The sequence below is a fragment of the Ursus americanus genome, chromosome 10 (assembly GCF_024610735.1).
Source record: "Ursus americanus isolate L20-20 chromosome 10, mUrsAme1.1.p, whole genome shotgun sequence".
NCBI classification, from domain to species: Eukaryota; Metazoa; Chordata; class Mammalia; order Carnivora; family Ursidae; genus Ursus; species Ursus americanus.
The window spans coordinates 2,266,182-2,278,793 of NC_142136.1; the positions used below are offsets into that span (position 1 = coordinate 2,266,182).

The window sequence follows — 12,612 nt, forward strand, 5'->3', positions numbered from 1 at the left end:
GGGAGCTCCTCGGGGATGCAACCCGTTTCAGGGCAACTACCTGTCAGGAAGAGGGGGTTTCCCCTTCCCAGAAGGCCAACAGGGAATTTGTCTGTTTTTAAAACCCAAGGAGAGCAGTGAGGACTCAGACACTCAGAGCAGCCTCAAACAAGGTGGGAGAAAGGAGAAGAGGTCGGAAGGCAGCACACTAAGTGACAAGCATCTTCTCTGGGCAGAGTACTCTCCCAGGAGTCTTCACGCCTGAGCTCCGGATTCATGTGGCTCCCACTCATCGGTCCTGACTGATGTTGTTTCACAAGGCCTTACTGAAAAATAAGAAACAGACCCTCGATAAACCATTTCCCCGCCAAATGGCCAACATGGCCATCCCATTCAACCGCAAAGCAAAAAAACACATGTAACCTAGTATTATTCAGGAGAACGCATGTTTCATACACAGAAACACTTCTCCCAGCGGTCTAGGCCAGTGAGGGTGCATCTGAGGCTAGGGAGAAGCCTTCCCGGCAACTCCGCAGACAGGTGAGCGGTCAGCCGACGTGGCCCAGACAGCCCCAACGCCCACAGCAGCAGCCCCAAAAGAGTCAGATGGAAGCACGCTGCAGGCCGGGCCTCCTCCTCGGCGAGCACAGCCCTGCCTGCACTCCACACACGTGCAGAAGGCAGCAGCCAAGCGTCTCCTCTGCACTGGATGCCTCTACCTGACCTGTCTCCAAAACCACCATAGCATTAGGGCCCGTTTGCAACAAGACAAAGACAACCCCTTCCAGATTAGGGAACAAGAGTTTCCTCAACGCACACATGCCCATCCTTCCCTAGATCCTCCTAGGGTGTCCACAGTTGGGGCGGGGGGCCCTGAGGAAACTTCCCATCTCTGTATAGGGAGGCGGAGAACATTCCAGCCACTGTACGGAGCGTCTGCAGGACACTCTCACAGTTCCTCACAGCAGAGCTACGGACACTCGGCAAATTCTGTTTTCGGACCAGGCCCCAGGGGGGCGGAGACAGGGCCAGCCAGGGGCAGAGGGGAGCGTGCAGACGGACGGCGCCACGAGGGGCCGCCAGCCCACACGGGAAGGGCACAGGAAGGACCCCGGGCCAGCACGCACTAGCCGAGTGGCCAGGGCCACGTTCCTGAACCTCTCTAGCTACGGGTCTCAGCTCACTGGAGTCGTTACATGTAAACAACATACATGAAGCCACTAGCGCAACACCTGGCACAGAACACACGCCACCACGTTCACGCGAGCCAATGAGCAACTATTACTCAGGACATCGCGAGTGGTTCAACACACCGGGGACAGAAAGTCCAAGAGCAGGGGGAGGGACAGGAGAAGTGGACAAGGCTCACGTCACCACGGAAACGCTCCAGGACACAACCGTCTGAGTAACCAGGCGGGACCTGTCCAGGGCTGTTTTTCAGCAAGGTGGTGGCACAAACAGCAACAGAGGACAAGCTGGCGGAACACTGGGCGGGAGGCCACCTGGGCCACCCCACAGATGGCAGCACAACATGAGAATGAGGACTCAAGAGCAAACTAAAGGCTGTGTACAGGTCTTACTGGAATCAAAGCAGCCAGAAGCAACCTGACAACATGCCCCTGGCCGCCTCCAAGCTCGTGCCCCCAGACAAGAGAAGGACTTCTGCCAACCTGCCCACCACAGGACCACAACCCATGATCACAGCACACGTAGCTGGGTCATTCTGATGAGAAGGACTGACCTGTGGTGTTCAACCAATGCCGTGGGTTTACCTGACAATGAGCCAACCGTACACAACGCAGCTGCAGCGGCTCGGTCAGAAAATGGGGGACATCACTGGGAATGCTCAAGACTAAGCCCCCCACTCTCCTGCCATACCAAGACCAGCTCTTCTTTCTGTCTCAGAGGCATGACCATCTCCTTGCCGTCTCTACTTGTCCTCATGTCCCCCCAGAGACAGCGCTGTCCGTCATGCTCGTGTCAGCACTAAGACACCCCAGAATTGTGAAAGGACCCCAGTTATCTCAGGCACCCTGCTTCAATTAATCCCTCAGTACAGCTGGTGGAGGTACTAGTCGATTCTCCCCCCCTCTGTTTCACGTGGCTTGGTTAAAGGTGGAAAGGAGGCTGGGGCCACCAATCTAATAGTGCAGAGCCAGGACTACACCCTGGTCGCCAGATACTTCAGCCTCGTTCTCAATACTACCCAACGCAGAATTCCAACAGGTCCTCCAAACCCACCCAAAGCCAGGGGCTCGCAATGTGACAGGACATCATCAAGCTGCAGCAAATGGGATTCTGCAGATGTACCTGCGTGCATTCAAAGGGAGACTGGCTGGGTGGACCCCATCTAATTATGAGCCCCTTCCAAACAGCCTCCTGCTGCTCAGAGCAGAGAGAAAGTCAGAGGTGTGCAGCAGGACGGGACACAGGTGCATCGCTGCTTCGAGGAAGAGGAAGGGCCTGTGACTAGGACCAGAGCAGCTCCCGGGAGCCTAGAGTGACACCCGCCAATAGCACCAGGAAACAGGGCCCTCAGTCCCAAGCACTGAGAAGTGAATTCTGCCGATCACCTCAGGAGCACCCAGCCAGCCATCCCCCTGTCAGTGAGGCCCGAGCACAGAGCCCAGGCAAGATCCCCAGACTCCAGGCCTCACGGCGGCGCTATGAAGCTGCCCCATGCGCGCTGATCCGTTTGCTACGCTCCAAGAGAAAACCAGTACGCCACGCTGGCTGTCTTACAGGGAAAATGCAAGGACGGACCACTGTACACTCACTGAAACCAAAAATTCTCTAAGAGATCTAGACACTCAAGTTATTTCTTCCTTTGACAGAAACAGGAATTTCTCACTTCAGTTGATAGATCTGGCGTAACACAGGAGACTATAACGAAAAGAAATTAGTTTCATTGATCTTGGAAAAATATAACTTGCTCTTAAAAAGCTTATATAAGCAGCTTTTGCTGTTCTAGAAGAAGTATTCCAGGATCAATTCTCCCCGCTGAGCTTAGGAAGGTCAGCACTGGGCTCTTACACCCTAGGACGGGGCTGGCCACGGCACTGCTCCCTGCAGCACACGATACAGTGTGGGAGATACACTTCCAGATGATCACGGTAACACACATGATGGATCGGAACCCATCTTCAGACTCAACTGAAGGCACCAAGTGAGTGGTGACAGGATCTACTGCTACGCCATTACCCTGCAGGTCCAACTCAACTACACAGGCCCTCATTTTAAAAGCCCCGTGTCTGAACTGACCGGGCCACATCCCTGGAAAATCTCTGGCCTCCCCTTCTTATATAAGCACCTTTCATGAGGAACTCTAAAAGGGAGCTCTGACAAAACCCAATAGCTATAAACAGATCAAACTAGAATTTCAAAAATAAGTGCCTTTTGAGAGCAAGAAGCTAAGATTATCAACACAATCAAATGTAAAAATATTGCAGTATCCCACCTTCTGCCTCTGTGACCACACAGATTCCAAGACCTACGGGGTCACCCTTTCCAAACCCTTTATTTTGCCAAAGAAAACAAGTCCCAAAGGGCCTGAGTGTCTTCCATCGCTGCTGACCCTCCCACACACTTTCTGGCAGCCCACCGTCATACACACCCAATTCCCTGGCACCCATATTGAGGTCTGGCCCAAGAGGAGAGGAAGTCCACCCTCAAAGCACAAGTGAGCTGTCCTAAAGTCATCGGTCCTGCACACGGTCACGGTCCAGCACACAGATCCCTCTCCGGCAACTCGCCGTGGCTGAGAGTGCGCTTCCTATAGAAGCGCACGCCACCCCAAGGAAGCACGCCCAAACGGCCCAGCAGCCACTGCGACAGGAGCTACAGAAGATGGAGCCAGCGGTCGTTTAGGTGCATAAAACTCAACATCAGGGGCGCCTGGGTGGCACAGCGGTTAAGCGTCTGCCTTCGGCTCAGGGCGTGATCCCGACGTTATGGGATCAAGCCCCACATCAGGCTCCTCTGCTACGAGCCTGCTTCTTCCTCTCCCACTCCCCCTGCTGTGTTCCCTCTCTCGCTGGCTCTCTCTATCTCTGTCGAATAAATAAATAAAAATTAAAAAATAAAATAAAATAACATACAACTCAACACCAGTGCATTAAACTTTATCACCACTACCCGCCACTCTTCCTTGGTCTCACGCATGCAGCGGTTGAAGCGAGAGCCTTCTATGTGCCAGCCCTGGGGACAGAAGTACAAGACGACCCCGCGCACAGGGACCGCCCTCCACACTCACCAGGCACGCACACCAGCACACACCGAACACAGCACTGCCCACCGCCATGGAGGAGACCCCTACCCTGGCCTCATCAGAGGGCCTCCTGAAATCGTCCTGAGAAAGGAGGCGCCTCCCACAGTGGAAGCGGGTTGCATATGCACCAGCGGAAAGTGGACATCCTGGGCTGTGTCGGGGTCAGACCTCACTGAACTCCACCAACAAATCCCCCACATCTCTACTGCAATAGGTCTGATGCCAAACACCACACAGGACTCCAGCAGACTCCTGAGCTCAAAGGCAACAACAGCTCCCCCTGCTCAGGCCAGAGCCTGGTCCTCTCTAACTCTGCTTCCACACCCCATGTAGTCCATGTGGAAGTCACCCAGACCTTCTGCATGAAATGAGAATACACACTTCCAGCCATGGACGCTGTCCTCACTGTGGGTCAAGGGTCATCGACTCTTACCTGGATTTCTGCCATCACCTCTTCTGGTCTTCTTCCTTTTGCCCTTGACTCCCTGTAGTCTACATCCCAGTAGCAGCCAGGATGATCCTGAGACTCTGGTCAGATCACCTAGCGGGTCTGCTCCAGCAGCCCCACATCCCTGAGTACAGGCCAGCGTCCTCGGGTGACTGCAAGGACCTCTACATCCTCTGGCCCAACACTGCCCTGTCTCCTGTCTTAGTCCCCCCCACTTCTAGGGAGCCTGGATTTCAGCCTAAGACCCAGAGCAGAATCGGAGTCAAGGGGAAAACAACAGAAGTCGGATTTGCATTTAAGGGAAACCAGCCTGGAGAAGAACAAGAGAGGCACAAGATCGCTGCGGGGCTGTTGTGATAATTCAGGCAAAGGGTGTGGGTGGCCAGCGCAGGCGGCAGGCGTGGGAGGAGGCCAAGAGGAATACCATGGCATTCGGTTAGAGCGGGGTGAGGAGAGGAGAAGGCAGGAACAGCTCACCTGCTGAGGCTCTCAGGCCAGCTTACCACTCCTCCTCAGTCCTGGGCCCTCCCCTCCACCCAGCAGCCAGCCAGGCAAGTCCGAGGGATGCACAAACAACTCCCTTCTAGCAGAGTCTCCTGGGAACATACATGGGTCCCACATGCACCTCGAGGTCTCCATCTGCTCTAAAATGGGAGACTAGGCCACAGTGACCTCCACATGTCCCCTCCTGCTCCAGCACCTCACAAGTGCAGACCCCACCCCCACCCGCTGTGCTAAACACCCTGCTTTCTGCCTCCACCCAGGCTAGAGTGAGTTGGGTCGACAGATTACAGCCAGTGAAGGCCAAACCCCATCACCCCGCCAAGGGGAAGCAGACGGGCGCATGCACCCACAGCTGGGGGCAGCAGAGCACGAGTGGTGCGTTCACGGGAGATAAAGCAGAACTACCTTCTCGTGGGAGCAAAAGCCCACATCATTCCACCACACATGTTAAGTAATGCCAATACTTACTAACTAGTTAAGCTGCAGTTGTACAATTCAGGTAAGCCTGGCTGACCAGCCACACTGAAATGACACTTAGCAGGTGTCCCAGGAGGCACAGCAGGCAGACCTGGGGAAACTGTACCCCCCGTCCCCCGATCAAGGGCCCAAAAAGGGAAAGGAGAATTTTGGGCTACGTCCTAGCACTGAACTGGTGGCTAGTTGAGGCGGCAGAATACTACACTGAAAACAACAATCCTGATTTGGCAAGAACCTCATATGAGTATCTGGCCCAATGCCCTGCATCTAGCAAAGTCCCCTTCGTGGAAGCACTGAAAATTTACATACAAATCCGAAACTCTTCCTCCCTCCTTACCCCGATGTTCTCCAAGGGGAAATGCAAGCCAGCTCCCACACCCTCATCCACCCCTCCTCCACAGGATCCTTCAGAAAAACAAAACCCTGGGTCTATATTGGGTCCTGCCATGACCACGGACAGGCAGAGGGATGGTGGCACACTGGACGCCAGGACAGTTCTCAGTGCACCAGAGAGGATGCAATCCTGACTTTGCGGGAGAAGCAGCACCTCGCGGCACTTCGCTCACAGTGAGGCAGACACGGGCCAAGGTCTGGAATTGGGTATCACTACTCCACCTTCTCACTGGGGTCGGGGATGCAGCATACTGAGCTCACCCAGCCTGCTGGGGCCCACGCTGGAGACCTTAGTTGGCCTGAGGCCAACAGGACATGGGATAGGAATTCACAGCCTATGAGCCCCCATCACCTCTCCCTTTTTACACTTGGCTCCAGGTCACTGCCCCCGCCTCTCTTTGGGGAGGGACACATGGATTGTCACTGTTGAGGAGGCTTCTGGTGAGCTAGGACAGTGGGAGGTTCCACCATCACTAGCTCTGGACCTTGGGCAGGTGCCTATCTCCCAGCGCCTTGGGTTTCTAACCACGGTGTGGGAATACTAGAGGAACAACCTAGCAGAGTTGCCTAAAGATCAAGTGGTTCAGTACACACTTTACAACAGGGTCCAGAACACAATCGGCTATTATCGTATACCCCTAAGAACCATACCACCAGGGGAGACCAACCATCGTACGTATGGTCCAGCACAAACACAATGCAGACCCCTGATTCAAAATTCTTTAGCATTTCAGATGGTGTGAGCAGAACATTAAGCCAAGGTCAGAGCCCTACATGATTACACGGGGGGGGGGGGGGGGGGGCACACCCACGAGGCCTGCCCTGCCACCAGCTAAACCCAGAACTTCCCTATGGCCCTCGCTGGGAAGCAGTCCAACAGCGCGGCTTCGCCATCATTACACAGCTCAGTCTCTTGCACTCCAGGCAGCAGCACACACACAAGGGCCTGCTCGGTGGGACCACCAGACTGGAGTACAAATTCTGCATGCTCGCCTGCTGCGCTGGGCCCCGAGACCCGCCAGCCACCCGCGTCTAGCTCCTCCAATCCCGTGCATACCCACCAGCCGCCCCACATCTAGCTCCTCGTCTGCAGGATATTTGTGAGTAAACAAAAGAGTACATATGAAATGCATGGGCACGTTGCTTGCATTCAACAAATGTCGGTCCACTGAATTTCAAAGATGGCAGGCAGCCTCTTTACCGATCTTTAGACTTAGGCCATCCAACACAGAGACTGCCCCCCACCGAGGCTGTTGAGCATTTGAAAGGTGGCTGATCCGGAATGAGAAGAGCGGTGAGTGTGACAAATACAAACCAAATTTCAAAGACTAAACTGAAAACAGTACCTCAATGCTTTTATATTAACTACATGTTCAAACGTTACGGATAGCCTAGGATAAAGAGAAGGTTATTCACGTGAGCTTCATGTTTTTTCCTTTACGTAGTTACCACGAGTGTTAGAACTATGAATGTGGTTCACATTACACTTGTTGGACAGCACTATCTAGACCACACACTACCCTGCAGAGCTGAAGTGCAGGGGAAAGCCTAGTTACTTACTCTGGAAATCAGCCTGGATAAGACACAATTTGGCAAGACACAAAGATTTAAGACAGAAAGTCAACTTTGACACTCTCTGCCAGAAAAAGTTAAATACAACTATAGTATCTGAGTAGAATTTGACTTTCTTCGCTTTTAAGTACCTACAAAACATTCAGAGAATCCTCACCTTCCAAATTTAACTCAACTTCCTTAAAGAAAAGGCAAGTTCTGACAAAGGCTTGGTGAGTAAACTTCAAGAGTTTTATCAATAAAAGTCAAACCCTATGGCATGACCAACCACTTCCAGCTTACCACTGTGTCAACACTGAAGAGGACTAGCTGAGAAAAGAACTGCCATGTGGCCTCGAATATACCTTCACACAAAGCTGTAGTAGGTAGCTGAACTATCCACCTGCCTCAATCTAAGACAAAAGTAACACTTGCTGGGGGCATTCCATCCCTAGGAAAAGGACTATAAATGCACTTCGGACTTAGTTTCAATTAATTCTTAAACCTCTGTCAACAAGTTTTAAGTGTCCATGTAAGCACATTTAAATTTTGATCCTATTTTTAAATATTCTTTTGGACAAAATTTCAATCACAGCCTTGGCTAAAAATCTTGAAGAGCAGGGTGCCTGGGTGGCACAGCGGTTAAGCGTCTGCCTCCGGCTCAGGGCATGATCCCGGCGTTATGGGATCGAGCCCCACATCAGGCTCCTCTGCTATGAGCCTGCTTCTTCCTCTCCCACTCCCCCTGCTTGTGTTCCCTCTCTCACTGGCTGTCTCTATCTCTGTCGAATAAATAAATAAAATCTTTAAAAAAAAAAAAATCTTGAAGAGCATCGAGCATTATTCATACCACTGTAATAATCTGTCCTTCACTGTATTTTTGAAGAGTGTTTTTGGAAACACGTAAGACAGTGTTTTCCGAAACCTCCCCACTAACTACATCAACCCAGCTGATCCAATGCTGGAGCGCCTGCCTGTACTCATTTTTGTTCTCTGGACATCAGACAGTGCATTCCTCACACAGAGGGAGACGCTCTTGCAGCCGGAGTGCCAGCCTGCACAGAGCCGCCCCTCCGGCCCAGACACAGCAGAGCAGGAGTGAAGTGTTTCTTAAAGGTCAGGAGGAAACACGGGCACCATCTGAGGTCTGCAACCTTTGTCCTCCTGTGCCAGCGTGCAGTGCGACATCTGGAGTGTCCCCCATCTGCTTTACCACCTACCCAGAAACGGGGTCACCATGGAGGATACCAGAGAAAAAAAGCACAAACGTTTATCCCAAGAGGTTTTTTATCCTCCAGAAGTCAAGAAAACATACAACAGGTGCAAGGAACACCTGCCTACTGCTGCTGGCAAGGTGAAGGAAGAAAAACTCTGGGGACAGTCTGGCAAGTGTCCGAAGCATTTAAAAGCCCCTACACCTTTAACCTAGCAGTGCCCTATTTGAGAATCAAGAGATACTGATGCATGACCCCAACAGTGGTTCAGGGGTTAAGTCTTGAGAATGGACGCACTGGGCTAGGCTTCATCACTGCCAGACCACAGCTGTGCTAAGTCAAGACGAGGAGCAGAACATGCAACATGCGGTGTCCTTTAGAAAAGGTTATAAATAAGGACATAATTGAGAACTGAAACCAGAGACCAAATGGAGACTCCGGAAAACTATACGACAAAGCACTTAGTCCCCAGGAGCAAGATTCGCTCTCTCACCTATGTTGCATGTAGGTCTAGGACAATTCTGTCCTTGCTATGTATACTGGGCAAACTAGGGGTTCTCAACACAACATTCTCAAAAATAATTGGAGAACCACTGTGCCAGCTCCTTCTGTCAGTAAGTTTAAGAGAAGTACCAACTTTAATGGCCCAAACAGTTCCAAACAGGAGCATCTCTCAGATCTTACCTTACTACACCGTTAGGAACATGGGGGAAAAGAAACCTGAATTCTTATCAAATTCCATACTATTTCAAGGAAATGAAAGATTCAAATAAGACGCAAGATGGGTAGCAAAGAGAAAAACAAAAAGGTCACCCAAGCCACATGTGTGGTTTTCCTACAGCTGTTTTTTCCCAAGTTTAAAAATGTTTTCCAACTTAAAACCTAAATTGCTTCTCAAGGTTTAATAAATGTAAAACATACAACATTCCTTTAAAATTAAAACTCCTTCCATAACCAGAACCACCCGCTGGGGGGAAAACCTGGTATTCTACAGCTAATTAAGATGATAATAGATATAGTAACCATGATGCTCAATTCCTCTTTTCCTTTAAGAAATCTTAGCATAGCTTAAAACGGTGGTAAAATACATATACAAAAAATAGTCCATTACAAACACATTTCACTCTGAACCCTTGGAAAAAAGCACCTCGACAAGTACTAGAACAAAAGCTAATCTGGAATTCAAGCTCAGTTTTAAGGACTGGGTTCGTCCTTTCAAACGGTTTCTTTCATCTTGCAGAATGTCAGAAAAATGAAACCTGTAAAGCCTAGAGCGCACGTCAGAAATGCAAGGTCCTTCCATGCCCATTCCCTTTCTGTGTAGTTTTCTTTAAAGCCCCTGGAGAACTGCTGCACGTGGTCCGTGCGCAATGCCAGGTTTCCAGAAACAGGCCAGCCCCTTCACACCACTGATGAGAACAAGTCTGGAAGCCCATGCTGGGTTCACACCACACCAAACTCCTTTCTCAGAGTGACTTCCTAAGAGGAGAAGGGGGGGGCAGCAATCAGAGTGACATCAATTTAAGGGTTTTGATGTGCTGTTTTCTCACTTTCATTATCTCAGGTAATTATGAGTTTTAAGTGTGACTTTCAATTGAGCTCGTTAGAATACTAACAATGTGGGGCGCCTGGGTGGCACAGCGGTTGGGCGTCTGCCTTCGGCTCAGGGCGTGATCCCGGCGTTATGGGATCGAGTCCCACATCAGGCTCCTCCGCTAGGAGCCTGCTTCTTCCTCTCCCACTCCCCCTGCTTGTGTTCCCTCTCTCGCTGGCTGTCTCTATCTCTGTCAAATAAATAAATAAAATCTTAAAAAAAAAAAAAAGAATACTAACAATGTGCCTGTTTATTAGAAGAGATAATTTACTCTTTAAAAACAAGTCACCTAAGTTTCCTTGTAAATAAAAAATTACTATCAACTACAAATTTATTGAAGGCCTACTGTATGCCAAGAACCGATCTAGGTGTTTAGGACAGGCTAGGGATCTCTCCTAGTGCATCTTTAAATAAACTATTCTAAAAAATAGTCGGAATATGAAATTTCAACAGCAACCTCTGGAAAACGAAGGATGAGGGGTTTTTAAGACTCAGCTTTAATGCCTTCTTAAAGAGTCCGACACTGAAGTTGTGAGATTATCTTAATGTGCAAACTGAATTTCAAATTTACTGTAACAACAAACAAAACTTGAAGAAAATACAGTCTCACAACAAAAGTCAGAGAAAAGCAAACATTGGAACCAGCAAAGCATATTCTCAGAGCCCTATGAGGAAGTCAAGGGTAAAATGACAAAGCCTTTCTGAAACAATGTCGCCCCTTCCTAAACAGCCCTTTGGGTCTCTGGAATCTCTAGAAAGCTTTGCACTTACCTGTGACTTCCTCACAGATATCATTTTAGTAGTATCTGATATCTTAATGTTCACAATCATGCGTAAGAAGAGTATTTTGATCTCTTAGTTCTTGTCTAATTTCAACTAGCAGATAAGTTGTCTGTGTAATGTTTCCTCATAGATTTAAGGGCTTCTAGGTTTCTCCCTCCAAGAAACCTACACTAAGCTTGTCCTTTTAGAAGGGGAAACCTTTAACGGAATCATCCTACATAACAGGTTCTGTTGGAGATGCATTCATATACTCTACAAGCCTGACTGAACGCACTTCAATTTAGATAAGGAAACAAAGGCTAAAGGTGGTAAAGCAGCAGGCAGAAAAAGGCAGGCATAGAACTGACCACAACCACGTTGACCTGTAATTCCCAAATAAAAGAACAGCTAGATTTCTGGATCTAAAGCACTACCCCAAGATCAAGAAAAATCATACAGTAAACTTAAGCTGAAAAAGAGGTTTCCAGAGAGCTGCCACCGAAAAATTTTACTTAGCGACAAAACCTTAGCATGGAAAAGACACCTCCCGCCCGGTACACTCCCCAAGACAGAGCTTAGCTTGTCTCTACCCTAAACACCAAATGTTAGAGTAAAAATCACCTAATTTCTGGCTGGAGAAAGGAGTGAGGCTGGGAGGGCTTGGGGCCCTTTTTATTTCTGCCCGCCTGGCCTGATTAACTGCTGAGAATTCCGAGGGGCTGACCCAGACCTGAACGCGGGTCCCCACAGAATCTCTAAAAGGAGAGTTCAAGCGAAGGCGGGGACCAAGGAATCAGACTGCAAACGCAGTGTCGCCAATGTGGGACATCAGCCCACGAGCCACTGGGGCTTTTCCTCACAGCAGCGAGGGCCAAGCCTGGGGCTGCCCACGGCGGCTCCTCCCCGCCCTGGGGGCGCGTTCACACCCTGGGGGGGCCGGCGAGCCAAGCCTCCGAGCGCCGCTGCTGCGGGCCATTCCCCCGGCCAGCCTGCCCCCTCCCCAAGCCGCGCCCCGCGCCCGCTGCCCGCTCACCTCCAGGCGCAGGGAGGCCCCGCAGCCTCGCAAGAACTCGCGGATATTGCTCAGGCACTCGCTCTCGCTCCGGGGCTCCGGGTAAACCTGCAACACAGAGCACAGGCGCTGAGCGGCGGCGCGCAGGCCGCGGACGCGACCCACGGCGGCCCCGGCACTGGGCCCCGGGCGAGAGGACGCGGACGGGCGGCCCCGGCGGCCCGGAGCGACCCCGGCCGCCCCAGTCGCCCGCCCGCTCGGCCGCCGCCTCTCCTCACCCTCTTTCCTTCCTCCGGGCTGCACCAATCTGAGGCCCCTACCCTCTCCAGGAAGTGGGCTGTCGCCGGAAGTGACGTCTTCAGACCGCGCCCCGGCCGCCCGGCGCGCGGCCCCTTCCGGCCTCGCCCACCC

General features: G+C 51.3%; 1 protein-coding gene across 12 annotated transcripts in view; it reads right to left on the minus strand.

Moving 5' to 3' along the window:
• Nucleotides 1–12,612, minus strand: part of ARHGEF7 (Rho guanine nucleotide exchange factor 7) — a 126,485-nt gene that overhangs the window by 86,206 nt on the left and 27,667 nt on the right. For 9 of the 12 annotated variants that reach the window (XR_006775470.2, XR_006775471.2, XM_045772914.2 and 6 more), the window contains exon 2: nt 12,223–12,309. The exons of 1 other annotated variant lie outside the window; for it this stretch is intronic. Coding sequence is in view for 5 of the 11 variants with exons in the window: in XM_045772914.2 (XP_045628870.1) it covers nt 12,223–12,309 (87 nt within the window). In the remaining 6 variants the exon portion in view is untranslated. Of the gene's footprint in view, nt 1–12,222; nt 12,310–12,479; nt 12,572–12,612 lie in introns of those variants that run through there. 2 more of the 12 variants (XM_045772923.2, XM_045772922.2) reach the window with 1 other exon arrangement.